General features: G+C 37.9%; 1 protein-coding gene across 3 annotated transcripts; it reads right to left on the minus strand.

Annotated features, from left to right (window-relative positions):
• Window positions 1–446: 446 nt before the first annotated feature.
• Window positions 447–27,742, minus strand: WARS1 (tryptophanyl-tRNA synthetase 1). 3 transcript variants are annotated; one of them, XM_074868780.1, is made up of 11 exons: window positions 27,645–27,742; window positions 22,649–22,862; window positions 21,358–21,565; window positions 13,855–13,963; window positions 12,832–12,951; window positions 12,052–12,234; window positions 10,629–10,729; window positions 9,257–9,369; window positions 8,020–8,193; window positions 4,827–4,967; window positions 447–3,064 (listed from the first exon to the last, which is right to left on the minus strand). In XM_074868780.1, the coding sequence occupies exons 2-11, from the start codon at window positions 22,760–22,762 to the stop codon at window positions 2,906–2,908; spliced, it is 1,422 nt and encodes a 473-aa protein (XP_074724881.1). In that variant the 5' UTR covers window positions 22,763–22,862; window positions 27,645–27,742; the 3' UTR covers window positions 447–2,905. The 3 variants fall into 3 exon arrangements, with proteins under 3 accessions (XP_074724881.1, XP_074724883.1, XP_074724882.1); XM_074868782.1 differs by having other exon boundaries at window positions 27,713–27,734; XM_074868781.1 differs by lacking the exon at window positions 27,645–27,742 and adding an exon at window positions 27,611–27,629.
• Between the last annotated feature and the right edge of the window lie 251 nt (window positions 27,743–27,993).

Below are 27,993 nucleotides of genomic sequence, written 5' to 3' on the forward strand. Positions count from 1 at the left end.
GAGCTGTGTGAAGCTATTCAGAATCTGTGCTCTTCAGACAACAGCAATTGTGGAGTATCATGTTTCCACTTAAGTGCCAGTCTTTATGCCAAACCTGCTGAAGTGTCATTGTAAATGGGTCACAGTGACCTTCCCCTATTTCTGAGCTGGCTGCTGTACACAGGGAAGTACAACATTCAGTCTTGCTTGCAACCAGCTAATCTTTGGACAACTGACCCTTATTAGCTCATGATGGGAGCAATCTGAAGACTACCTGGTAGGAATGGATAGAGGGGGTTATAAGGCACCCTATTTTACTACTTGAAAGGCACTGGACATCAAAACAAGGACCAGCTCCATCAGATGACTAAATCAACACCTAAAAGGGTAGGAAGAGAGCTCAAAAATAGAGTAAGTGTAAATAAGCCTTTTAAAAATTAAAAAAAAACCAAGTAAAATCAAAGAAGTTTGATACTGACTTTTAGCTACATTTTTATTAGAGAGATGAACAAAATATGAGCATATTGAGGAAAATGTAATGAACATTGCCTGATAACATTCTTAGACATTTCAGACGTGCTTTTGAAGACTGCCTTGTCTTGACTTAAATACCTCTGGGACATTAATTGTAATTACAACAGACTCAGGAATTTGCCAAGACTCCTCTGAGAAACTGTATCATTTCAGAAGCATGTTTGTAAGAATTCATCAGAGTACTCGAGTAAGGTGCTTGCTGAGTAAACAAATACTAAGTAATTTTGCTATCGCTTTCCTTTCTAGAACTTTCAAAACAAGTTTTAATTGCCGTGTTATAAGATTAATCCATATGCTTAGTTAGAACACGCTACTGTTTCTCCTACAGCATATTTCCCTTTCCTGAATGAATGAAATAAATCTTGCAGGACAGATCTGGATACAATATTTTAAAGAAGAAATTTGCATTATGAGTTTGTAAAAGCCCTTTAAAATTCAATTTAAGTCTTATCTTTTATGTATAGCTTAAAGATGACAAAGACTAGACTGCAAGAACAGGGAGGTCATAATTAAATTGTACAGTAACCGAGAATTAGTTTATTTACTACTGGATTTAAGAAGATATTTTTCTTTTCTAAGAATTGCTTCACCACTTTTTTTTTTTTTTCAAAAAAAAGCTTCTCTACTAATTGTTAAACACTTATTAGCACTGAGATCCTACATCTGTGAGTTATAGAGAGACAGTTGCTGGCAAACGTTTACTTTAACACATTAAAGTCAATGGCATTAGATTAGCGATGCCAGCTCACATAATCTGTAAAGAAAAAGACAAAAGCTAAGTATTGCTATTTTCAGCACAGGTTTGAAACACCTGCAATAGGATTAAACTTGCTTTGCACTTCAGTCTTTCCTTGGTTCCTTGCACAAACATAAACTAACAGGGGCACTTCATATACGACTTGGCATTCACTGCTGGAGAGGACGTGGTCGCCGCGGTACAGAACTGCTACTGGTGGGAAGGCAGCAGCACCAGCTTCAGGCAGCACAAATAGCCCAGCACATTCTCATGTACCAACAGACTGATCCAAGGTCTACTGAAGTCTCACCCTTGAAACTTCTACCTCAACCCAAGTGTAACCAGCCAACTTCAAAGGTTTACAGTCAAATTAAAAGCGTGTTTTTTTTGGTTTTAATTTTCTTTTCTTTTTTTAAGAATGCTGCAGTTGATTTATGTCCACTAGGCCCCACAGGACAGAACCTGTTAAAGTTTAAATCTTTCACACCTCATTCAAGTGCTTTCCTTGTATTTTTATATGATTTGCAAATACCACACATCAATACCCACCTGTGTTATCAAAGGTATTTTTATTTGATGTAGATAAGGCTGTATCTGGGCTAGCAACTTTCTATTCTATATAAATACAAGACAGATCTAACAGTTTGCATTCAGCACTGCACATATTAAAATAGATTAGCTAATAATTTGAATTTTTCTTCCATAAATCATAGCAAAGACATTGAAGTTCTTTTTAAGAAAGGAGATAATTAAATATTACATGAGGTATTTTAACAGAATATATTTTCTCTTAAAATCTTAAAATAAGTACCTCTAATTTAAATGATGTGGTGCAGTAAAACAGAAGAGACTAGAAGAATCCCTGTGTTCAGCAGTGACTTCATTTTCACAGCATGATTTAACACTTGGTATTTTTTATAACTAGAAACTAAAATTTGCATTTCTATACTATCTTCCACCTGAGAATATGAAGGAACTTTACAACCTTGTGATAACCTCCTCCCTCCAGAGCCAGTCAGACCAGTTAAATAGCTGCAGAAACAAAAGTACAGTGAGATTTCTGCGACTTTCCCCAGGTCAGAGAGGAAGACGATAGCAAAATGAGCCTGATTCTTTCTCCCATGTTCAACTCATGCATCTCTATTCCTTCTGTACTGATCCCAGGCCTAAGTTACTATGTAATCTACTTTGTAACGTTCACTATCTTTTTGTGTGCAGCGTGTTCCAGTAGCCCTAGAGGACATGCACTCTCCTAAACCAAGGTATGCAGAAGAAAATGGAGCTACTAATTATCAGTTTGAGATAGGACCTCCTACCAACATATCTAAAACAATTTACAAGTTAGGTTCTTTCATCAAAATGGAAGTTTTATTTATATTTTCAACATGAAATACAATAAAATACAGTGTTGTGCTGACAGACATGCTTTTCTGAAAGACTGGGCAATTCTGTCTTGTATATTCTGATTTTAAATAGATAGGAGTCCTATTTTAAACTTTTCCTGTACTCTGATGTTCATTGTCATTAACTCATTAAAAGCAGTATTTATAAAGCACTGATTGCAGGCTGTACATAACTAGGGAGTGATGACATACAACAGCAGACAACAATTACTCAGTTTTGGTTTATCAAGTGGTAAGTTGCATATGCATTTCTTCAAAATTCAAAAGCTAGCTTCCGTGGGGTCATGAATTGCTTCACCGTTTCATCTGTGACCTGCTTCCGTCTCTCTTGATGAGCTGCTATCAAGGGCTGCAATGTTTCAATAAGAACCTTCTTCAGCTCCCCCGTGAGCAATTCCCCACTTGTGTACGCCTGTTGAGAAAGTGTTGATTGCTAAATATGGTGCTATATGGAAAAAGATTCAGTGACAAGTATTTCTTTAAAAGCCTGGCCCTAGCAAATACAGATTTGGCTGTCTTAGAAATAAGCACACGCCTTAGAAGATCATGCGGTATCACTGAAAATGTAACTTGAAAAATTGCTTGTTGCCTTTTAAAAGATTTAAGGCAGCTGGGCAATTTCACATGTGACAAATTATACGGACTGAATACATTCACAAGAATTTAACTGGGAAATCCTGTAATTATATGGAGGAAACTGCATTCCCAGAATCCCAGTTCAAATAAACAGTCACCCTAAGCTATTTTTTGCAATAAGAGGTACAAATTCTGGTATTTTTCTCTCATTGCGTTCGGGTAAAAGATTAGATGTGATGAAAGTATCCTTTTTATAGCAAAGACACTCAGAATCTATGTTCACACTAGTAGTCATATTCACAGTTGGTAATCTGTTCAGTTGCTCTGATACTGAAAATGCTTTAGCTAGAAGCCCAGGCAAACAGCTGACTGGTTCAGCCCTGGTTAGAAACCATGGCTGGGGCCATTCAACTATGATTTGAAACGGCAATAAACACAATAATCTTACCTCCCCTTGTCAACAAGTCATTGCTAATACCAATTCAAGGTGCAACTGTTGTTGATGCTCACTCAGCAATGGCAAAATATGTTAACAAGAATGAACTGGATTGTAATTTCAGTGTGGTTTTTTAGGGGTAGGTTTGGGTTTTTTTCGGTTATAAAAACACTGATATTGCTTTCTCTCAGTATCCACTTCTAAAAGCTTCTCCCTCTGGCACCATAACTGAAACAGCTCCACTAATGCCGCTATCATGTTCTCTAACCTGGTTCTGAGGCAGCACTGCAGCAAGCTGCTGGCTGTGGTCGAGGATTTGAGCTCTGTAGCAGAGCCATGCTGATATTCTTGCAGTGGTGGAGACTAATGGAAAACTGCTCACTATGTCAAATATGCTCCAGATCTCCGTAAGGACTTTACAACAGTTTGCATGCGGATTAGTAGCTATCCAACTCTGCTCTTGTGTGGGAAAGTGTAGAGGGTTGGAGAAGAAACTCTAGCTCCTGACTTTCTTGCAGCTGTTCCCAGTAGGAGAAAGCCGATAAACTCATGTGACATGGGCACTATCAACTACAGATACTGCCTAGTATGGATGATGATCATATAGCTGAAGTAAGTGAAATGTCTTGCTACCACCCTGGGGACAGAACTCTACCAGATAGGTTTAAGGAAAATGCAACTTTATACGATGCAGTTTTTGCTTGCAATCAATGAATCAATTCCTCACAGCTATTACGTTTCTTGTGATAAGAAAAAACAAAAAAACAGCAAGCTTTAGACATGAGCTTTTGTAATTCTGCAGAGTATTTGGGTACCTTGCACATAAGGAACAGGCAGAGTGTATTATACAGTTAAAACAACATTAATCCTAAGGTGGAAAGGATTTGAAAGGTAGGGGAGATATTGTCCTACAGTGTCAGAGATCCTGATGAAAATACTAGGGACTTTTTTTTTTTTTTTTTTTTAAGAAGAGCTAGATTGACCTGTGAGAAAGAACATTGCAAACAAATACGGAGATCTTAATATTGAAACTTGTAAGGGATGGAGAATGCAAGAATAACACCACAATTACCTTCCTGGAGAAGGTTCATAGGAGGACTTAGTTACAGCTTTGTCCTCACAATAAGGAATGAATAATATTATCTTCAACTTGGCTACTTACCTGCTTCAGTTGTTCAAGCCTGTCATCATCTTCTAGGAAGAAAGTCAGGTACATAAAAGATACATCAACATCACAGTTGCCTCCATACTTCCTGTGCTCTTCAATAGTATCTCTGCCTCCTGAGAAGGCATGCTTATTAATCTGAAACAACATAATGATTTTATGATATAATTGCTACTAAATTCTGGATTACTGTATTGTAAACAGAGGTGTATCATGATCCTCCAAATTCTATACTAAGGACTAGCTGAAGGGTGAGCGGGGCAAGCTAATGTAGAGCCTCAGGACTGAAGCAGGGAGGCAAAAGGAGGTCATTAGAAGCCAGCAGGGAAAAATGGCTATATACATACTCCCCAGACTGCACAACCAGACCAAAAATGAAGCAAAACTAAAAAATAATCCACCCAAGATTCAGTCAAAAAGGTTTTAAATCCCTTTTGCTGAAGCTGATGCCTGTTGGATAGAATTTGTGTTTACAGGAGACGTACTTTATGTAAAAAAAAAATAAGATATTCACTTCAAGAAATTAATTTTGAAAGAAATGAAGAAGGCATGGAGAATTTTTGAAGAAATCCTAGAGAGATCCTAGTCCCCTCCTTTTCTCAGGGAAAAGGAAAACAAAAGAAAGCAAAGTTAAACATTATAAACTCCTGGCTAGAATGAGTAAAATTAGACAAAAGCCCAATTGTTCAGTCTGAAAATGGAATACTTGCTGACTCCCCCTGCCTCTTCTTAAGCATAGCTTCCTATGGGGAGGTGAACTCCAGTGGTGAATAGATCTATCTGCTAATCCCATTCCCAGTAAATCCAGAAAGCACTGATTGATTTGAAAAATTTATACCTGTAGAATTCTCAGAGGATGCTAATTTTCCTACAAATTTAAAGAAAATAAATTGCTGGGAAGAAAAGTACTTCTCAACCATAAGTTGAGCTTTCATTTGGCTCTTGTATCTTTTCAGACACCATCATCAACCAGCCAAGAGAGACACACATGCATATGAAGTAGATTTTTAAGTTTTTCTTAGTTCTGGTACCTAGGAACTGTTATGTATTTACAATTACTGAACATTCTTATCTGTATGACTGTTTAGCGTTTTTCTGATTCTTTCTAACCACCATGTTACAGATGATGTCTTGTGGCAATGAGTTACATACAGAAATGATGCACTGATGAATATCTTAAGAAAATAAACTGCCAGCTGTCACATTACATCTATTCTTATATTATAGGACAGCCTGAATAGCTCTCTCAGTATCTGCAGTATCTGTAAAACTAAGTTTTTACATATTGTTTTGCACTTCTCCTAGCCTGGCTCCTTACTACATTTTGAAAATCTTTGTATGAATTTTTTTCTATGATGTCCCTCATCTCAACAGTTTGTCTTCTTACTAAGGTAAGAGGGATTAAATACAATATCTCAGGTGAAGGCACATCACTGTTTTATACAAAATGTTTCCTATATTAATCTCAAGTTCATTTTTTACATATTCTAGCACCTACTTGTTGACTGAGGGTTTCAATGATTTATCTATAGTGATGCACTGATCTTGTCCCTGAATTAGTACAGACTTAGAATCTAAATAACAGTTTCTAGGAAAACAAGCAAATAATTGAGCTGTAATTTGGTGCTGATAGGTGAAATAAGAACAGTTTATTATAATGTTGCCATTCATCTCCTTAGATTTCCCAGAAGCGTCTCGGCCTTTCCCAATATCTAGTAATTCTTCATCTTCTACTACCTGTATGTTTTGAACCTCATTATTTAGCAATGTACTAGTGATCTGAAAAATGCTGTAAGCAGTAGGGTTTTTTTGTGCAGCAGTGGCACCCTCTTTTTAACATTCATCCATCACTGGAAGTCACCTTTCCTACTCTAATTTTTTATTTGTTGGCCATAACAAAATTTGGTCTTTCACTCAAGTTCTATTTCCATAAAGACTTCTTTCTGATGGGCTTCAGGAGCTGAAATAAACGTCAGTTTGTCCTCCATTACTCAATACTTTAAATTATGTTCAGAATTTTCTCTTGAGAGCTTTTATATTCCAAGTAGCTAGAATTACTTGGTTAGTTTTCCAGCTAGCTTAAGGATAGCAGAAATAGGACTTATTAACTCGACATAAGGCATCTTGGGTCTCTTTGAAGATTATTACTTGCCAGGAAAAAATGGAAGAGTATTACCCACATTACCACTAACCATGTATCTTCTATTCTGAAATTACAGGCTTTTTCAAAAAAGCAACTGTGTAATTGTGCATATAAACTGGAATTATTATAATACAGACACATGCAGAATACCAATTCTTCAAAACAGTACTGTTTAATCAGTTTCTACATAAGATAATGAATCATTATGAGGCAGAAGAATCTGACCTACATGTGGGTTTGTTAACTGTTAGAGAATTAATCCAAGCCCAACCAGCAGCAACAACATACACATTTTTTTTTCTTGTTTTAACAGAAAGTTATTTCATGTCTGGTTATCACGCTTATAAATTCTTTTACAAAGACTGATTGTTATTTTTTTTTTTTAAATACCACAACACAGGTGAACTTTTGCCAACTAAATCATCTGATGCTGGATAAGAGGGATTTTCCTCTGAGCTAGAAGGGGCACTAGAAATATAGTCAGATAGGAGAAAATAACCCTTCTAAAACTTAGGTGAAATTCAACATAATATTTATTTGTGAATTGGAGGGAGGAGTGCATGGCAGCAGATGATCTCCAAGCAGCAGGAAAAGTCTGACCTGTGTTGTAACTGCCACTGTACAACACCTGGTGCTCCCAGCATGGAGAGTCAGTCAAGAGAAAGAGCTGTTTATTTGATTTACATCATGGACTGTCAGATTTCAAAACTATGGCAACATAATATTTATTTTAGAGCATGAGCCTCCACAGCTCTTATTCTTACACCACTGCTCTGCAGATATCAGATAAACAAACATGATGTTTTGTATATTACTCTAGCTAGTGTTTGTACTGTTAGACTTGTTGACAAGGCAAAAGATTGTATTTGATAGTCTAGCTAAATTTGTCAGACTTGGTCAATTCCTGAAGATGCTTTGCAATAAAACATATGGGAAAAACAGAATCAGAAATGTTCAAAGAAAACATTAAAATTTGTCGTTGTAACTGTGAGGACCACTAATCCTTTCTGTTATATAGCTTTGTACTCAGGTTTTGCAGGTCCTTACCTTTGTCTTGATTTGTTTGGGCGTATCAGTGAGGAAGATGGAGGAGTTGGGGTCACTAGCACTCATTTTTGTCTGTGCTCCTTGCAGAGCTGGGAAGAAGACTGAGTGCAGTAAGGCTGGTTTAGGCTGTCCAATTCTAGGTGCTACATCCCGGGTCATTCTAAAATAAGGATCCTAGAACCACCATCAAAAAAAGCACAGAATAAAGGTGAAAAATGTGATTTAAAAGCTGATTAGTGCTGACTCATTCATGCCTTAACAGGCAGTCTCAAAAAAAAACCCCCAACCCTACCCCAAAAAACCCAAAACAAAGCATGAAACTTTCCAAAAAACTACTTCTAATCCAGTTCATCCACAAGAGCAAACAAGCAAAATCCCTTTTTTTCCATTTCCATAATTTTGCTGTATTCTCCGATTCCTTCAATTAATAGGCATACTGACAATGATTTACAATAGTTGTGAAAACTATGCTCAGTACGCCTGGAGATGGATGCAGACTAAGATGCAAGCTTCCTCCTAAAGTGTTCAACAACTAAATCAGTGATCAAGCTGGCAGTGCTGTGCTGACCGATGATCTGGCTTAACCAACTGCAATAATATTACTACATAATATTGTGGCTGATAAATGCAATTACATCATCTTCCAGTGACTGTCCCTGTGACTAAAATAGCTAAAGATTCAGACAGTGCGGAATTTGATTCCTAGAACCAATTCTTATTTGAAGTAATGATACTACTACTGTTATTTGTAGCCGATGTTCTTCCAACCTCTCTCTACAGATCTGAATTGTTAAGGGTCTGAAGCCTTTCTGGGAAACTATTTCAATGCTTCTTTATTCTTACTGATAGAAGGTTTTTCCCTATGGTTCAACGTAAATCTCTTGTGCTACAAGTTGAGTTCATTACATCTTGTCCTAGTTACCATGGAGATGGCCAAAAGTTTCTTCCTACCCCCATGTCAGTATATTTTTGCATAGATTTTACCGTCTTTGCTTTCACAGATGTCAGCTCACAGTGAACTGGGTTGAGATCAAGACAGATCCATAACTGACTGTTGGGTTAAACTTTCATCTTTCTCAGGGCACAGCACAACATCCTTTTATCTCTTCCAGCTTCTGCTCCATAAAGGTGCTTGCAGGAATGTTTTACAGATGTTTCAATACACCACAATGAAGCTTGAATGGTATATTACAAAAAGAAATCCATGAAAACCAAATTAAGAGTATGATTTTCTTACCTGATCGATAGCACATGGGATAAGACACTGAATGTTCTCCTTGCCATTGAAGATCTGTGGAAATGATGAACTGAAGGATGGAGCGGCTTGAATAGCAGGAAAGCTGATCTTTCCTAGAAAACAACATGTTTGGAAAAGCTAAGCAGCCAATATAAGCAATGATAAATAGAGAGAACTTTTTAAAATATGTAAAATGCACAAACAAATCATTCAGATACTCAGTTGAAGACCAACATCTATCTTTATCAAGCAGTGTTGCCTTATCTGAGGAAACCTTTTCACCTTTACCTTCTATGATGTCAACAAAACAACTAACATAGAAACTAATGAAAAAAGGCAGGCTGTGATCATGAAGGTTTCAGAAAAGGTTCATCAGCACACACTCTCTTCATCATTGAACTATCTATCTTTCCCAGAAATACAATAGACTATACCATCACTCTGAGCTGCTCATTTTTTTTGTCTTTGTGAGAGAATGACTATAGAGCTACTTATCAGGCAAGTTCCTCTCTAAGATCTTAGAATCATTGCTATATGCATGCTATACTCGTGAAGCATCTCAGATATGTCCAGTTTTCTTTATATATTATATAGTGCTTAAACACAGGATGACCAACCTGCTTCCCTGATCAAAATCCTCTCACAACAGAAAGCAAATAGATTTTTCCAAACATGTCATGAAGTCATTATCACAATACCAACTTTTATCAGAGCACTGTTAAAACAAGTAGGAATCTGTTCCTTGGTTACAGTGAGGGCTGAAAAGCTGTCACTGGCCCAATTACTGGTCAAAGAATGAAATTAGTACTCAGGAACACCAAGGTTTTAATGTCATATTTGACACAGATATTTTTTTTTTTGTCCAATGTGATAGAAACCTGCAATCACAGTGAAGTAAATGGAAGACAGAGTTACCTACCACCTTAATAATTAGGCTTCTGAGTGCTCCTTAACTTTTTTCATATACATATATGCATGTGTGTATTAATATAACTTGTTCTAAAAAGAAAAGCTTCTATATAAATTTGGCATAGAAATTTCTAGAAGGCATAATTGACTATACTTGCAATCACTATTAAAAAAAAAAAAAGAATAGTCCTCTATCCTGGGCACTTCAGTGTTGGTGTTTTGTACTTTGCTGTTACTAAGGCCAAAAAGGTATATATCATGCTAGACATTTCACTGTACAGTGTCCTCTATACTGAATGAACCACGATATCACCCTCTTAGAATCAGCCTAGAAACATGGATCATCTTGCTTTTTCTATCCGTTTCATGAGTGGCAGATACTAATTTCTTTAAATTATTACTTAAACATTGTCATAGAGAATGAAAGCAAGCATCATTTCTAGTAACTCATATTATTTCCTACCAATGCAATCACTGTCTGTAAAGCCAAAGATTCCTTTCACTTGGTTAAATGTAACATGCTTCTGAACTTTGACAATGTTTTTGTAGAATCCGGTACTTGTTCTGTGAGAAAGAAAGTTGAAAAATAAAATGAGAAGAGCAGAAAAGTGTAGGTAGAAACTTTCACTCCAAAACCTGAGAATGTCAAAAAACCTGCAGGATTAAATCTCACCATTTCAGACTTTTTGTGGCCCATTGAGATGATAATTAGAGAATTATTTACAAACAAGAATTTTGTGCCTTGAGAGTTTAATTTACTCTTCCCCCACCCCAACATTTACTGCAAACATTTTTTGTCACAATTAACTGTCTAAACCCAGAAATACTTTTATTTGGAAATGGTGCCAATATGCCTCATGGAGCCTGAAGTTTACTTATCCTCATGCTTCTCTGTGAACTCAGGCAACCCGAACACATCATGTCTTTTGTGTTGCTTGGTATCCCCAGTCTGTATCCCATACAGGACACTGCGGTTCACCAAAGGAATAGTAGCTCAAATCCTTCAAATTCTGATTTTCTACTGGCTAAGTTCTCTGGTTGGACTTTCTCTGTCACCAAACACAACAGCAGCAGCATTTCCAAATCAAAATTAGCTCAGCAACTTTTTTTTATTTCTGCTGAAGAGCTGAAGCAAGAGAAACAGCAGTTCTGACCTGCCCTTGTTCAGCCACAGGGCAGATCTGTGTTAATGCAATTTTTGTAAGGCAGTAAAGTCAGGGGAGTGAAAGGAGAAAAAACTGCTTTGTAGGGTCCACATTCTTGGGGCTGTATGTTATGCAGTTTATCTCTGAAACATATTCTCTCATCCAAGTCTTTAAGAAAGCTCATCACCCTACATGGAAGAACAAAGCCAACAACTTCAGTTCTGAACTCTGCCATAAAACTTCTTCCTTCTGAGAAGGCAGTTCCAATAGCAGTTACTTGTTCTTAAATCTTCTTTAAAACTTACTGAAAGTTCAAATGATAGTATTTCAAATTAATTGTCCACAACAAGTTGCTGAAATGCAACTGTTAAATGCACCTGTTAACGCAGCTGAAGTGTAAACACATCTCAAAGATTTTGATACCATCTTAAACAAATCAATATGGAGGTTTCTTAGTGGTTTAGGTATTGTTACCATTTAGCTGGTTTAATATATTTTTCATAATTTAAATTTAAGCATTGCACGCACAAATATTTGTTCATCTGTTATACAGGAGAATGACAATAGTATACATATAAAATGTTAGCAGAAAAATTAATGTTTCTATTAGAAGTGTTGTAAATCTTGTCTTGTAGCTTTCAAATTTAGATACATTTATTAAAACATTGCTGACTGTCAAAGTTGGAGAGAAAATACAGACACTGTTTTTCATTACAATGCCCTAAAGAAATTTATACTTACCCCAAATAGTCTAAATCAGAAAATATAAAGGTTTTATTGATGTCAAAACCACATGCAATGATGTCTTTTGCATTTTCTCTAGCATACTCATATGACTTCTCAATTGTCAGGTCCTTCCAAAGGTATTTCTCATCATCAGTTAACTGCACAACTAAGGGAACATCAAATACTTCTTGCAGCCACCTAATAAAAGCAGAAAGATTTTATCCTGAAGTAAGTTAAAGTAAAGATGTCACACAGCTAAAATATTTTTATAAATTTAAACAAAAGCATATAAAGAGGTCTGCTTCTCTTTTCTTTGTATGCATATGCAGTTCTGTTTATGTGAATAGAATAAACATTTTATACAGATTAAATGACAATTTACCTGGAAAACGAATCACACTTATTGTTTCCTGTACATATGATAGCGGTCACCATTTGAAATGGAAACAGAATTCAAAGAGACTTTTAGCTCTTTGAGTCCAGTGTCTCTGTGTCCTGCTGCTGCAGGCACTGCATTACAGAATAATGTTACTGAGTCTCATCACAAACTCATTTTTAAGAAGAACAAAAATTCTAGTGAGTGCCACCAGGCTAAGGGCACAAGGGCTTTATGGTGATGCAGGGATTATGATCATTTTAGTGAAAAGGTAAGATAGCATTGTTTAAGTTCATTAATATTCACCTCTCATAAACAGAACTCCTTGCAATGTATCATTCTGGCAGTTCCATAAACCACATTCAACATTTCCTTAGAAAAAAATGTTTTGATTAATAGAAATGGTAGAAACAACTTACTTTGTGAATATAAATGGGATAAGATGACCGACATGCATTGCCTGAGAGGATGGCCCTCTGCCTGTATAAAGGTAAAAGGACTTCTTATTTTCATATGCATCAAGGATTTGGTCCATATCTCTGAAGAAAAAACAGAGAAAACATGATGCAACTCTTTAGAAAGAAACATTCACAGCAAAAAGCTTCTATTCAAAATTGGAGTGCTTTTAAAGCCAAACGTATTTGTAAATAAAATATAGTATGTTAAGTGTCCTAGAAATAAAAAGGTTTTGGTTTTTCATTTTTTTAAATTAAGAAAATTATTAATTGTCTCCTTCAGTCTCCATGAAAAAAAACTCAAAGAAAAATTAACATAAAAATTAAGTTTAATATTTGAATTAAAATTTAAAAATATGCAACTTTTAAAATTACTTAATTGGATAATAATTTATAAGGCCTAGTAAAACAGAGCTAGGAATCATTTCCCAAATAGTTTCAAACACCAGCTTGGAATGGTCTCTGGTGGAGGTTATGCCCTGAATCATGCTCAGGCACTTATATGAAATGTGCTAGGTGCCATAGGCCAAAAGCCCATGCACGCTAACAATTAAAAAGTGTGGATGACTGGCAGACTGGTGCTTAAGATTACTCCCTGAGCCCTTTTTATATAAGAATACAGATGCATAGGTCCACAGGACATGTGGACCCTTGCTGAAATCAGCAGTGACACCGTATGAGCCCTGGAGTTCTCTGCTAGGCCAATGCCTTTGTCTGTCTGCTAATGTGGAGTCAAAATGGAACCTGTACAAAGCAAAGATTCTGTGCACACTTCTTCAATTTGGGATTAGTGAGGACATATCAGAAACTGATGCAATCAAGGGTTTCAAATGTTGCCGGGGAAATCTGCAGTAGTTCCTAATTTCAAATGGCACAGTTGATTTACCTCGGTATAAAAGAACATGGGTCTTTTGCTATTCATAGGTTTCTTCCAATTACGCTGACAGAAAATCTACCTTTTTGAATTTTAAACCAAGAGAAACTCACCTGTGAGAAAAAAAGATTCCTCTACGTAGAAAGCGGTGAGGTTTTTGCCCAGTAGCTCTTTCTATCCGATTGATCAGATCTGTGTCAATTTTACTGCTGCCAAACCGTACTATAATCATAAAATGTTAAAAAAGAAAATAAAATAAGCATTGCATAGCTACAACCAGATCTTGGATTACCAAGAACATACCAGTGCAGCCTAGATTAAAAAGGACGTCTTCTTCTTCAAGTCTCAGGTAAAATGGCTAGATTTTCCTGATTCTTGCCTGAAGTCCCAGCAGTCATCTCTATGCTAGGATGCCCAGTCATTCTAAACACACAGTATTGCTCCATCCATGACTGATTATAACTGCAGTCTCCTTACAGCAGAAGTATTGATATTCAGAACAAAAAACATTCCAAAGAAACATATTCAGGTCAGTAACTTGGCTTCTGTAAGCCATAGGATAAAAATGTCTGAATGTTCCTCTTGATGTTTAAATCTTCTGTCATCGGGTAACATGGTTTTACACTTTCCAACCCCAAATACTCAAACTCATATCCCTACCACTCACTCAAACCAGGACATCTGCAAACTGAATTCCTCTTTTATACGGATATGATTACAGACACTGCTCCCCTCACGAGGCTTGAAAAGGTAATGCATAATACTCTTCATGTCAATCAAGTAAGACATTACTTGGTGGTTTAGGAAATCAGTCGACTAATAAAACAACATTTTCAGATGTAGTCATTTATTTCAAAAAAAGGTTCCAATAGAATGAAATAGCAGTATTTTTTCCTATTCCAAATCAAAGTGAACTGCGGAAGTCTTATTTCTTCAGTAAAGCTTCCTCTACTCCAGTCTGAATTCTTGGACCCTAGTAAGTAGGTCAATCTCCATGATTTGGACTTGACCGAAAAAATCTAGACAAGAATCTACTCTTTGCTACTACTCTGCTCTATTCAACATTAGAACAACTTGCACTATTAATTATTGAAAATGCCAAAGTATTCAAAAGAACAAAAGAGAGACTCTGGATGTAAAGATATTTTATATGTACAAAATATCTGGATCCATCTATTACAATTATCTTATTAAAGAGACTACACTGTCCAATTCCATGGTTATAAGTCCACTTGGGAGAAGCACTTTGGGTTTTCCTAGCTGTAACAGGAAATAATTGTTCCACAGGAACATATTGCTGTCACTTGACAAATTTCAAATATCTTGACAGTTTCCTAAGGAAAACAGAAACAAATTAATTTTAAACCATTCATTATGCAGCTAGTAAACTCTGACTTACATGACTACCATACTTTTGCCCTGTGGAAAACACTTTAAATGCCCCACATAGAATCAGGTTTACTTTGAATTCCCTCCTTACACACGTTCCTGCTTCTAAATTTTCAATTTATTTTTTAAGCCAAAAGCCAGTAGCATTAAAAGCCTTCCTGCAGGAATATTGTAATTAACCAAAACGTCCTTCCAAAGGCTACAACTTTCTACAAGAGCAGGTAGGCTTCTAATGTTACACCCTAGCACACGGTAATGATCCTTAGCTGGACAGCATAACAGTTTACACCACTGCACAACAGAGACTGATTCCAGCTGGAAGCAGAGCTCTCTATCTGTGCTGGTTACCCAGTGTACTGCCTTGGGTATGTAACTCATTTTACAAAGAAAATTAACTTGCAGGGACAGCAAGGAACATTAAGCACACTGGTGTTATTTGAAAAGCCAAATATTCAGGCACTCTGGGCTTATTATACTAGACTAGATGAATTTCTCCCCCAGAAAAGGGAAAAGAAAGAGGCCTTCCTTCTTTACAGCACAGGTTCTCAAAGCACATCATGGAGGCTATTTTTAGTCCATCAAGGTTTTGCATACATCTCAAAAAAGACTATTTAAAACCATGGCCATTCTAATCATTAAGACTACAGTGCTCCCAAGGGATTTATGAGAGTCAGACCTCACCACCCTGGAGCACCAGGATGCTGAGGAGCCCTGCATACAGGGAGTTCCTCTCCTACACTCTGGATGAAAATGGGGAAGTGTGTTTGTTATGTGAACTGTTTTTTCATTTTGTTATATCAACTATTCACAGAACAGCCTTTCACAAACAAAAATCAGGAAGCCCCACTAAAAGAAAGACTTAATCTTGACAGGAAAGAAGAGTGGTAATGTATCCAATTTGAGCATCAACTTGGAGGTAAGCATTTCTGCTATTCCAGAACCTCTATACCCATTTTATTTTCTTCTAGAATTACTGGTTATGCACAGCATTACTATGAGGCTTTGTATGTAGTCATTAAACTTGAAGTTAATAGGAATTAATTACTAAATGGGAGGGAAAACTAGGCATATTATCATAGAATCAGAGAACGGTTTGGGTTAGAACGGACTTTCAAAGGTCATCTAGTCCAACCCCCATGCTATAAGCAGGGACATCTTCAACTAGATCAGGTTGCTCAGAGCCCTGTCCAACCTGGCCTTGAACGTTTCCAGGGATGGGGCATCTACCACCTCTCTGGGCAACCTGCTCCAGTGTTTCACCACCCTCACTGTAAAAATTTCTCCCTCATATCTAGTCTGAGTGTTTTAGTTTAAAACTATTACCCCTTGTCCTATCGCTACAAGACCTACTAAAAAGTCTGTCCCCATCTTTCTTATAAGCCCCCTTTAAGTACTGAAAGGCTGCAACAAGGTCTCCCCAGAGCCTTCTCTTCTCCAGGCTGAACAACTCCAACTGTCTCAGCCTTTCCTCACAGGAGAAGTGTTCAGGCTCTCTGATCATTTTTGTGGTCCTCCTCTGGACCCCCTCCAACAGTCTCACTTGTGCTGAGGACTCCAGAGCTGGATGCAGCACTCCAGGTTGGGTTTCACCAGAGCGGAGTAGAGGGGTAGAATCCCCTCCCTCGACCTGCTGGCCACACCTCCTTGGATGCAGCCCAGGATATGGTTGGCTTTCTGGGCTGCGAGTGTACGTTTCTGGCTCATGTCCAGCTTTTCATCCACCTGTACCCCCAAGTCCTCCTCTGCAGGGCTGCTCTCAATCCCTTCATCTCCCAGCCTGTATTGATACGAGGGATTACCCCCATCCATGTGCAGGACCTTGCACTTGCCCTTGTTGAACCTCACAAGGTTCACATGGACCTACTTCTTGAGCTTGTCTAAGTCCCTCTGGATGGCATCCTGTCCCTCAGGAACATCAACTGCACCACTCAGCTTGGTGTCTACACCATTATCCAATGGGAAACAAGTTCCTGCTTACAACTGTGCATTCACTCCAGGTGAATCAAGCAAGGTATCATACTAGGGAAGCACTGGGCCCATCCACTGACCCGTTAAAGTAAGTGCCACTAAAAGAGATGAACGCTGGTACAAGATTCAGCAACCGCTGCTTTAATGTGTGGTTTCCAAGCATTATTGCATCTGCTTGTCCTAAACAAACCTTAATCACTGAATGAATTTTCTCCTAGCAAATAAAATGCATTTCAAAATGGCAAAGTAATTATAATCTGAATGGATGCTAAAAAGAGACCAAATGAACATGAAAATGTTTGATTCAGCAGAACAATAGCAACTGGTAAGAGGCTAATCTTACAGAAACAGAAAACATGAGAATGCTCCAGATTAACTGGGGCTAGCCACCCTAGAAATATTTGTCTACTGTCACAGAAAGTGATTAAAAGCTCTCTGATATATAGAACACTGGAAACGCCTAAATATCTTTATTAAACATTCACAGACTGCACAACTCCCTTTCCTTTGTCCATCTTCACCCTTCCTGTTAAAAAATTGGGTAATTTTTCCAAACCTATTTCCCCTTATTCCTCTTATGCGGATGTTCAAAACATTTTAGGCTCTCTATCCACAAAGAATCTGCCTTCCTAAACAGCTTCTGACAAAGACACAGTCTCCACTCCTTAAGAAGCTTTTAAAAATTTCCTAGTGTGCTTTTGATCTCCAGTGTTCTAGCTTTTACCAAAAGACAGCTTTCAACTCACTGTACATAAGATGTCCTGAGAGCTGGCATTTTCAAAAGCATATTTGCATTTGCTGAAAATTTATTGTGTACTTTTCCTCTTTGCCATTGCCATATTAAATTTGCATACAGAAAACTAATAACCTACTATTTGTTATACAATAACTTTACTGACCAGGCTGGTCTCAATAATCTTTGAACAGTCATGGCAACTGGGAGAGGTTCCTGGGGGCTGGAAGAAAGCAAATACCACTCCTACCTTGAAGAAGGGCAAGAAGAAGGAACTCTGGAACTACACGCTGGCCAGCCTCAACTCAATCTCTGGGCATGTGATGGGACAAATAATCCTGGAAACCAGTCCCAAACATTATTAAAGACATGAAGGTGACTGGCAGTAGTCAGCATGGACTTATGAATGGGAAATCATGCCAGACCAACTTAATAGCTTTCTATGATGATGACTAGCCTAGTAGAGGAGGCAAGAACAGTGGATATTGTTTATCTCAACTTTAGTAAGACTTTTGACACTGTCTCCCATCTCATTCTCATAGATAACTGAGAAAGTCTGGACTAGTGAAGTGGACAGTAAGGGCAACTGAAAACTGGTTTAACTGCCAAGCTCAAAGGGTTGTGACCAGCAGCACAAAGTCCAGCTGGAGCCCAATATTTTTGTGTATTTGTGTACCCCAGGGGGTTGATATTGGTGCCAATACTAACATCTTCATTAATGATGTGGATGGTGGGACAGAGTACACCCTCAGCACGTTCGCAGATGAAACAATACTGGGAGGGGTACCTGATACAACAGATGGTTGTGTTGCCATTCAGGGGGACCTCAGTAGGCTGGAGAAATGGACTGACAAGTATCTCATGAAGTTCAACAAAAGTGAATGCAAAGTCCTGAATATGGGAAGGAATAACTCCATACACTGGGCAGGGGTCCAACCAGCTGGAAAGCAACTTGGCATACAAGGACCCTGGGGTCCTAGGGTCCTGGTAGACAAGGAATTGAACATAAGCCAGCAATACACTTCTGTGGCATTGGAAGGTCAAAGGCCTATGGACTGCATTAGGAACAGCACTGCCAGAATGTCAAGGGAGGTGATCCTTCCCCTCTACACAGCACTGATGAGACACATCTGGAGCACTGGGCCCAGTTCTGGGCTCCAGCATAAGAAGGACATACTAAAGTGAATCCAGCAAATGGCATGAAGATGAAGGGCTTAGAGCTTTTGTCATACAAGGAGAGGTTGAGAGAGCTGGGACTGCTGAGCTTGAGGAAGAGAAGGCTTAGGAGGGATCTCATCAATGTGTATAAATATGTGATTAGGGGAGGTGGCGGGAGAGTAAAGACGACAGTACCAGACTTTTCTCAGTGATGCCCAGTGAAAGGACAAGAGGCAATGGGCATAATTGGAAATAAAGGAGATTCCATTTAAACATACGAAAAACCTTCATATTATGCACATGGTCAAATACTGGAACAGGTTGTCCAAGAAGGTCATAGGATCTCCATCCTTGGAGATAACAGAAATCCTACTGGAAAAGGTCCTGAGCAACCTGCTCTAGTTGACTCTTTGAGGAGGGGAGTTGACTAGACAATCTACAAAAATTCCTGCCACCTTCAACCATTTTATACCACTTGCAATATTCAGCTCACCGAATTATCAGCATGGTTAGCATACAAAGCTCTTTCTCACTTATCCGTCTGCTCTTTGCTCATGCTCAAAAACCCCATAATATTCTAGGAATGTTCATGTCTAGTACTTGGCTAACAGAGTTTTCTTCCCAGAATGTCTTCAGGCTGTTTTGTTGTGTAACCATATACTTAAGTGCATGTCAAGGACAACTATTTGAGAAGGATATCCCTTTCTATTACATAGTGCTTTTAGCACTTTCCTTTCTTCTATGTTTGAGTAAACACAAGCACACTGGCAACTTTCTCTGGTACCACTAGTAAACAGATTATAGGTGGCACAAAAATTTCCTTTACAGTAAGAGCTAGCAGATGTCAAGTTCTTGGACAATACTATTTTTAAAAGGTAAAGGAAGAAGAGGAAGTTTATCAATAATAAGCAGTAACCATCTCACTTCCTGAAGTGGCTAGGCTAGCACTCTTCGAAAAATTTCCGATACATCACTTAGAACAAGCAAAATGACTCATCCACCAAATTCCCCAATCTGCTAGTAGCGTAAATAAGTAAAAACCCTTTAGGCTAACCCATCACTCTACGATAGATCAAAACGTCATACATACACACACATACACAAACAGCTACTGGAAAAAGGGGCATTGCTCTCAGGCTTTAACATGGCTTTAGAGAATTGATTTACAGTGAAGTCATGTTAGTCACCCTCAGAAAGACCTTGAGATTGGGCCAACACAAGTATTCTACTCTTCCCACTTTTCTACCAACACCCCCAAGAAAACAAAAAACCTTCTCCATACCTCCTACACAAGTAACAAGATGATGAGAGATCTTATCCACTTCTAGATTCTAACAAGCATCTTTTTTCCTTCCCCCTCACTGAGGTATATTTTTCTTTGCACACTTCTCCCTTTCCAACTTTTTCTTTTTCCTAATACCTTCTGCAGACTAAGCCAATATGCACATACATTTGACATTATCTTACAATAACATCACAGAGTTAAAAAAAATGCCGACACTAGCAACTGAGCTCCCAAAAGCAAATATATGGTTATTTCCACATAAGGGTGTATGTTCTATTATGAGAAACAAGCTACTACACAGACACCAGCAATATACAACTGAGGTACTAAACATGAATTGAAGATTGACAATAATTAAAGCAAAAATAACAAAAAATAATGAATAGTTCTCTCACTTGTTTCTATGCTAGACTCAAAAAAGCTATTAAAATAGTGGACTGTAAAACAAATATGGAAATAAACCCTTGTTTCTTAAATCACAAAATTTTGCAAGTTTTGTAACACCCCTGTCTAAAATAGTTCCCATTACATTGCATATTTTTTCAATGAGGTACATCATCTTCATCCCAACCAGCACCTGGCTGCTTGATAGCGTGTCTTCTGAAGAAGACATCACACTTAGAAATTTCTGGGTTAGTTTTGTATCATCCCTGTTCTCCCTAATTCAGAAGTCAAAGCAGATGTGGAGAGATGGTAGGAAGAATCCTACAGCCTGGCCAGAATGCTCCAGGCTCTAGCTGTTCTGCATCACAGCCACTAAAGATGCAGATACTCACTCACAGTGTCTTCATTAACATAACTTCTAATAACAGTCCTTATGCCAAAAAACAAACTGCAAGTAAAACTTATTTTAAACGGAAAAGCTCTTTGCAAAGTATTTAAGTCTTCCACAGGAAATCCCTGCCTGGAACATTTTCAAGTCCTACAGCAAATTCTTTAGACAAGCAAATGCTAAGATTAGACATAAATTAAATGTTACCTATGATGGTTTTGATCAGGATTTGTTATGATCCCTTGCTGCTTTTGTGGTCATTAGGATCACTTTACATAAATTCCTTAGTAGCAGTGAATTAGGAGTTATACCTATGAGTTTGTCATAATCCACGCCTTTAGCATTTGATGTCTGCACAGTCCAGGGGTCCACAAAATCCTCATCCTCTTCTTTACTTGTACCATTGTTTATTAATACAAGATCTCTTGGAGGCAAACCTGCCTGGTAATCTTGTCCTGTTGTTGTTTTATATAACAGTTTTAATGATAATAGCATCCTCACTGCTGCTTCAATTTCATCCTGAATAAAGGAAAAAAATGTGTTTGACTTAACACACTTAAGATAGACAATTACAGTAATGTCCTAACGTTTCAAAGTCCTGCATACATGCTTTGACTCGAATTGCATTATTCATAAACTCTAAGCCCTTATTTACATGTTTGCAGCATCACTGCCAAAAGTAGAAGAAAAGCAAATAGCATGTAATCATTTCCTAATTGTCAGAATTTAGAACATCACCATTGCCAAGATATTTAAAGCCCCTCTCTCACTTATCAATTTCTGCCTGAGGAAAAAAAATGCTTGCCTGCTTTTCAGAGGTATAACAAGCTTAATATTTTAAGCACAAATTTCAAATATAATATAAATGATTACTTAATATACTTTACAATGCTTTCAGTGGCTCACCTTAAAATAATTTATTCATTACAATTCATTGACAGACTTGAAGAGAAACTAGGACAAAAAGTTCTTTACAATTTTCATGGTTATGACCTTTTTAATACAAAGCTATTGTAACATCTCATGCAAGCAATAAATAGATCAACATTTTATTCAACTCCCAGTTTTCTAGGCTTACTCCTAGAGGCACTACACTAAGTGAACCCATATTAAAACTGAGCTCTCTTTGCCAACATAGTGATGACAGAATAGGGAACTTGAAATTAATGGCAAATTACTAAATCACTTAAAGGAGATTAAGCAGGGACTGTCAGTACAGTTACAGGAAGACATATTTGCTAATGTGTACAATAATTCACGGAGAAAAATATTTTAATGAAGCACCTAAAACCAGGAAAGAATGTTAAGTGATATAAATTTTACTTGAAATGCCTTGGATCCTGTCGCATAGCATGGCAACTGGCTGAAGCAGACTTCTAAGCCTATGACTCTCTGTTCTTAAGTCAGGAATAAAAACTTTTCTCTTGATGGTGACTACCTTGCTCCAGGTATGTCCACAGTTCACAAAATGGACATAAATATTTTTTAACAAGACTTTTTTCTTACTGCAATACAAAGTAGATCTCAGAACAATCATATTCTTTGGCACTGTTAAAGACAGACCTAACTTGAAAAAGGGTGCAAAACATGAAATGGAAATACCTTTGGTGCTTTTCCGGCTTTCAGTGCTCTGACTTTCTCTCCTTGTTCAGTTACTCTTTCAAACATCTGAAGCGGACTCAGAGATTTCAAATCACAGTTTGGACTATCAGCCATTTTGTGAGACTCCAAAAGATCTGTTTATTTACAATTTAACTAAATTTAATGTCTTTTAATTCCTTGGCTTGTAGATTCAAAACAGCAGCAACACGGAGAACTGTAGGGCAAAAATAGTGTCTTTTATTCTTTTATGTATATCTTTAAGATTAGATGAACAGAATAAGAATATTAAAATTATACTGATCCCATACCTAATTCTATTCCTATCAGATTGATAAATATAGAGACATTAACACAATGAGCTTCAGTTTCATACAGAAATGGACTGAGACTGACAAGAGTAACAAATAAATTCAGAGATCACTCTTAATGTTTGTCTATGTATTTAACAGTAGAACACCTTTTCAAAGTCAAACTCCTGACAAAAGTAAAATTAATTAAATATATGTATGATTCAGAGCATCTCAGAACAGTTGGTAGAGGTTATCTGATTCTTGATTAGTTAATGTTTTTGCACTACTTGATACCCTGTCAAATGCTGAATGATAATGAGATTTTCCTAACTTTCATATGGAATTTCGTCTTAATATATGTAGCATAGTACTTCATCCCAAAGAAAGATATACAAGAGAAAAGCTTAGTCATCTTCTTTACTGCTTTCCTCCAGAGGTCACAAAACGCACATGATTATGAGAAATGCTGCCTTCTGAAGAACAATCAATCCTTGGGTAAGTGATAGGCTGTAAATTTAAGGAACCGTTTGTTTCTCAGCAGTACGTAGGAAAAATAACCCTAGGAGACGGCTTAAGATGATGTAATAACAAGAGTAATACCAAGACCAAGGGTAATAACACAGCAGTCTTCCTATGTGCAACATACACCTTGATCACTGGAGTTTCCTAGCATGGAGCACACCCATGCTTCCGCAGACGGACTTCTCTCCCAGGCTAACATCTATAATGTTGTATATATTAACAATAACATCATCTGAAAGTTTCTTAGCAGTATATTGATTAACAACAACCAAGACTTTGGAAAACTACAACTGCATAGCTTACAGTACACTAACACAGAAAGTACTGAAAATTAAATAATGCTGTTAAAATGTTAAGTAAGCATACAGTTTCTGTTATCAAATGCATTAAAATAATTTTCATTCTGCATTAGAAATATCTTAATCTTTGTCCCATCAGGTATAATTGAAAATGTTATAAACAAGCTCTTCTGTACTTAATTTTAATGAATACATTGAACACCTCCTAGTAATTTCCAAGACAGGAAAATCCTGTAACATGGATTGCATTGAATTAACTCATACTTTACTACATATGCCTCCCATAAAGGTGGCACAGCAATTCCTTCCTCTGATTTTTTTAAAATTCCCTGATAAATTGTCTTCAGATAATCTCTGATCTAAAATTAGAGTTTTATGTATGTCTAAGAAATCTGGTGAAACTCTTATCAACCTGCCATGAGCGAAAACTCATTTCAACTGCAAAGGCAGAAATTCCTTATTTTAAGAAACCCTTATTTTCAAAAATTATTCATGCTCAGCAGCTCTCTGTACAAAATTATGAGGTCTTTAGAACTACATATGCTCTAAATCTTTTTTTTTTTTTGGTAAAAATTCAAGCATCATGCTGTTTAAATATTCAGAACTGAAGATAAACAAGCATTAACTTGATATGGGAAGAGAGTTTTAAAACCATTATGGTTCTGGCTATAGTGAGCTTGCCATATTTACATAGAAGAAAATAAGTGTTAAAAATGGGTAAGGAGGACACCATCTGTTAGAAAAACAACATTGTAAGTGAAACTGCAACTATCTCAAATGAATCCATTTGGGATGAACATACTACTATAACAAGGTACACAGGGAAGCATATAGAGAATTATAAAACAATTTCACAAAATCTGAGGCTGTTAAAATGAGATAACAGTGCAGATCCTAATGACAAAAGTGAACTGAGGGAAAAGTAAATTTTCCATGAAAACTATCATTACAACTTGGCCAGGGTTGTGAAGTGCTGCCTCACAATCTGATGTTGACTTATGCAATCACCCAAGCTATTGCATAGCTTCTTTACTTGAGGAATGTGATGTCATCTTAATCCATAAACTGATGCTTATTTTACATGTACTGTATTCAGATGTGACAGTGACAACTGCAATGCATTGAAAGAGTAGATTAATTTCATACTGAGTTGCAAACAGCGGTGTGTTGGAAACACAGCATTTACCCTAAGCATTCTCTGTCATGTCATGCCCGTGGCCATGACGAAAGAACTCTGTGCCCGTGTAAACTCCTACTGACTCACACAGGATTATGTCTCTCTGGAGAGACTCCCTAGCACATTACATTCCTACACATGGAGCATGAATAGATTGAGTTTACAAGATAGACATGTAACTGAAGTGAATCACAAAAGCTCTTAATAAAAATACACGCTCATTTGGCTCCCTTTTCCCAGAAATGAAAAAGAAGAAACAAAAGCATATAATAGTTGCATTACCTGTTCAGCGCTATTTCAAAGCCTTCCTTCTACAAAATAATCATCGTAATCACAACCTTAGTTATATTTATATAGTATATATTTAACCTGCCACTGTAAAAAGCCTTCACTTGCCTAGAAAACTTAAGAAGGTTGATTTGGTAACTTGCTGGTTACCAAAACATTATTAAGGCTTTGTTTGTCAGACAGCTGCAATGTTCCCAGATTTCAGCTTCAGCTGAATACCCAGAGAAAGCTAAGAAGTATATACATCCACTTGCTAATTTAATTCACTTAGTCTATAAACATTGATACGATACTTGGATTACATAATTGACTAAAATAAGATTACTGTATTATCAGTAATACTTAAGTTTTTAACGTAAACTCAATCCCTTAAAAATTGATTAATAACACTGTCAAACTGCAATAAAGGGGTAATTTGAAACATATCAAACAATTATCTGACATATTCCTACAATTTACTTATATTCTTTTATTTGGATACTAGTGTTTTCCTCTTTTTTCATGGGCACAAGATATTTAACTCAGAAAGAAAGTATACAGAATGAATTCATATTAGAAAATGTTTATGAAGATTAACATACACCCTTTCTGTAGGAATATGCCAGCAATACTTACTGGCTTCAAATTTTACAAAATAGAAAAAAGTTAACAAGAATTACTCTTTGGTGTAAAACAAATTGTGACTTGGTGTTTTAACTTAATTCCTGAACGTACGTTCTTAATGATAGATTGCCTCCATTCAGAAAGGCTGAAATGTCACAGCTGAGACTGAGCACACATACTGGAAAGCAGTAAAACAGAAAGACTCTTTAAAAAGTTTGGAATACTATGGATTTCAGCTGAGCAAAGAATCCTAGATGAAGGTTCATTTTCATTAAGAAGTAGTGAAAGTAATCTAGTCACTGCAACAAGAGATGAGGATATTACGATCACAGAATGCAAAAGATATTGACTGCTACCTAAAACTTACCTCTACCTCAGTACTGTCCTTATTTGCTGGTAAAATTCAAGCCAGCAATTCAGCAGTATGGAACACAGGTCTTTATCTTTTGAAATTCATAAATGCAATTGTGAATGGTTTAAAAGAAATGTCTGGATATTCTGCATTTTATCAGGACATTTTTTCTTGCTTTCTTATTGATATTATGAAAACTAACAATCCCAGACACATTAGATACCATATGCAAACAGATTTGGAGGAAAAAAAAAAACATGGGAGCTTGAAAATGGACTACTAAGACATTTAGGACCAGAATCTAAGATGAACTTAAAAGCCTCAGTTTCACAGTGTGAACTTGAAAGTCAAGAATTGCGTGACTTTTCTATCTATGCAATGCATGCTAACTTGTAATGGGTATTGCTCTTGTGACTGCTTCAGAGTATTAAATCATCATAAGACAAAGCTCAAAAATAATCCTTGGCATAGGTATCAGAAAATAATTGTATTCTCTCTTCCCAGTCTGATGACAATCAGATCTATGATAATTTTCACTGTTTGCTATCTGATTTGGTAAGTTAGAGACCTGAGAATCAAAGAACAAGGTTTCACATTATGTTAAGAAGAGCTCTTCCATGACAAACATTGCATGAAGGTGTATCAAGACTTCCAAACACAACAGTAATACAAAAGTCCCCCAGAAATTTTCATGAATGAATAAAAGAATGTGAATTTAAGTCTGACAGCACTTATGTTCCTGAAAACTGATTTGCCTCCTGGAAATAGAATAAAAAGTGAAAAGTGAAATTAAAGCAGGCAGCATGCACACAGATGCCATGTGAAATATACCTTGTACTCCAGCATAGGCTGCATTTTATAGCAGACCTACCTTCCCAGTCATGGTAATCAACAATTTATGTACAAAAATACAATTAAAGTGTGCAAGATGATTCCCTGAGATGATGACCACTCAACCACTCTCATCTGAAGAAAATCCAATATGAATCTTTTCTGTATTACAGCTGTTAAGACCTAAGCTCCTGTGCAGGAGCGGTTATACATAAAATTAACCAGCAAGCTAATGTTTTTAACCCCGCAGCCCTGCAACACTCCCCTACCACACGCCTGCCCGGGCAAGGCAAAGGCTGGCAAGGCCAGCTCTGCCCTCCCTGGGCTGGGCCGCATTTTCCAGAGTCCAGGACTCTCCCCCTCCCCCCGCCACTTCCCAAGGCAAAAGGCTTTTTCTCCTGACGCACTGGCGGTATAGCCAAGGGGGCTGCGGCCCCAGAGGCTGTGGAAGAAAAAGCCCTTAAGCAGCGCATCGACGTCTCGCTAAGGGAGGGGTGAAGTGTGCCCAGCACAGACCCCCACCCCCAGCGCCCCGCACCGGCCAGGGGAGCGGCAATAACCCCCCAACGAGCCCCTCACGCGCCCGCCGGAGTCTCTCACCAAGGCCCCATCCCCTCTCCGGCCCGGCCCTCACCCGCTCGCCGAAGCCCGGCCCGACTCTGCCCGGCCCAGCCTGACCCGGCTCGGCGCAGCTCTCCTCACCGCTCTCCTGTCACTGCCATTGCATCACCCCCAACCGGCACGGCACTCACAACTCCCGGCCGGGAAACGCACACCCCCGGAACCCTGCTTCCCACTGCCCTCCCTTCCCCTACAGTCACCAGCCCAAAGAAGCGCCCTCCGCATCACCCACAGCGGTGGGAGAAGGCTCCTACGCGCCCAGCGAGCCGCGGCCTGACCCCTGCCCTTCCCAGCACTTGGTCTTTGCGGGGGGGCGGTGGCACACGGAACCGTTTGAGCGGAGCGCCTTGTTTCCACCCGGC

This window comes from Strix uralensis, chromosome 4, assembly GCF_047716275.1.
Source record: "Strix uralensis isolate ZFMK-TIS-50842 chromosome 4, bStrUra1, whole genome shotgun sequence".
NCBI lineage: Eukaryota > Metazoa > Chordata > Aves > Strigiformes > Strigidae > Strix > Strix uralensis.

Excerpts from the sequence above, each read along its gene's own strand:
- WARS1 (XM_074868780.1), bottom strand. The coding sequence starts at position 22,762 with ATGGCTGATAGTCCAAACTGTGATTTGAAATCTCTGAGTCCGCTTCAG. Across the intron at positions 12,235-12,831 it reads ATCCCATTTATATTCACAAA|GTGGCTGCAAGAAGTATTTG; the intron begins GTAAGTTGTTTC and ends TGCTTTTATTAG. Across the intron at positions 8,194-9,256 it reads TCCCATGTGCTATCGATCAG|GATCCTTATTTTAGAATGAC; the intron begins GTAAGAAAATCA and ends TGGTGGTTCTAG.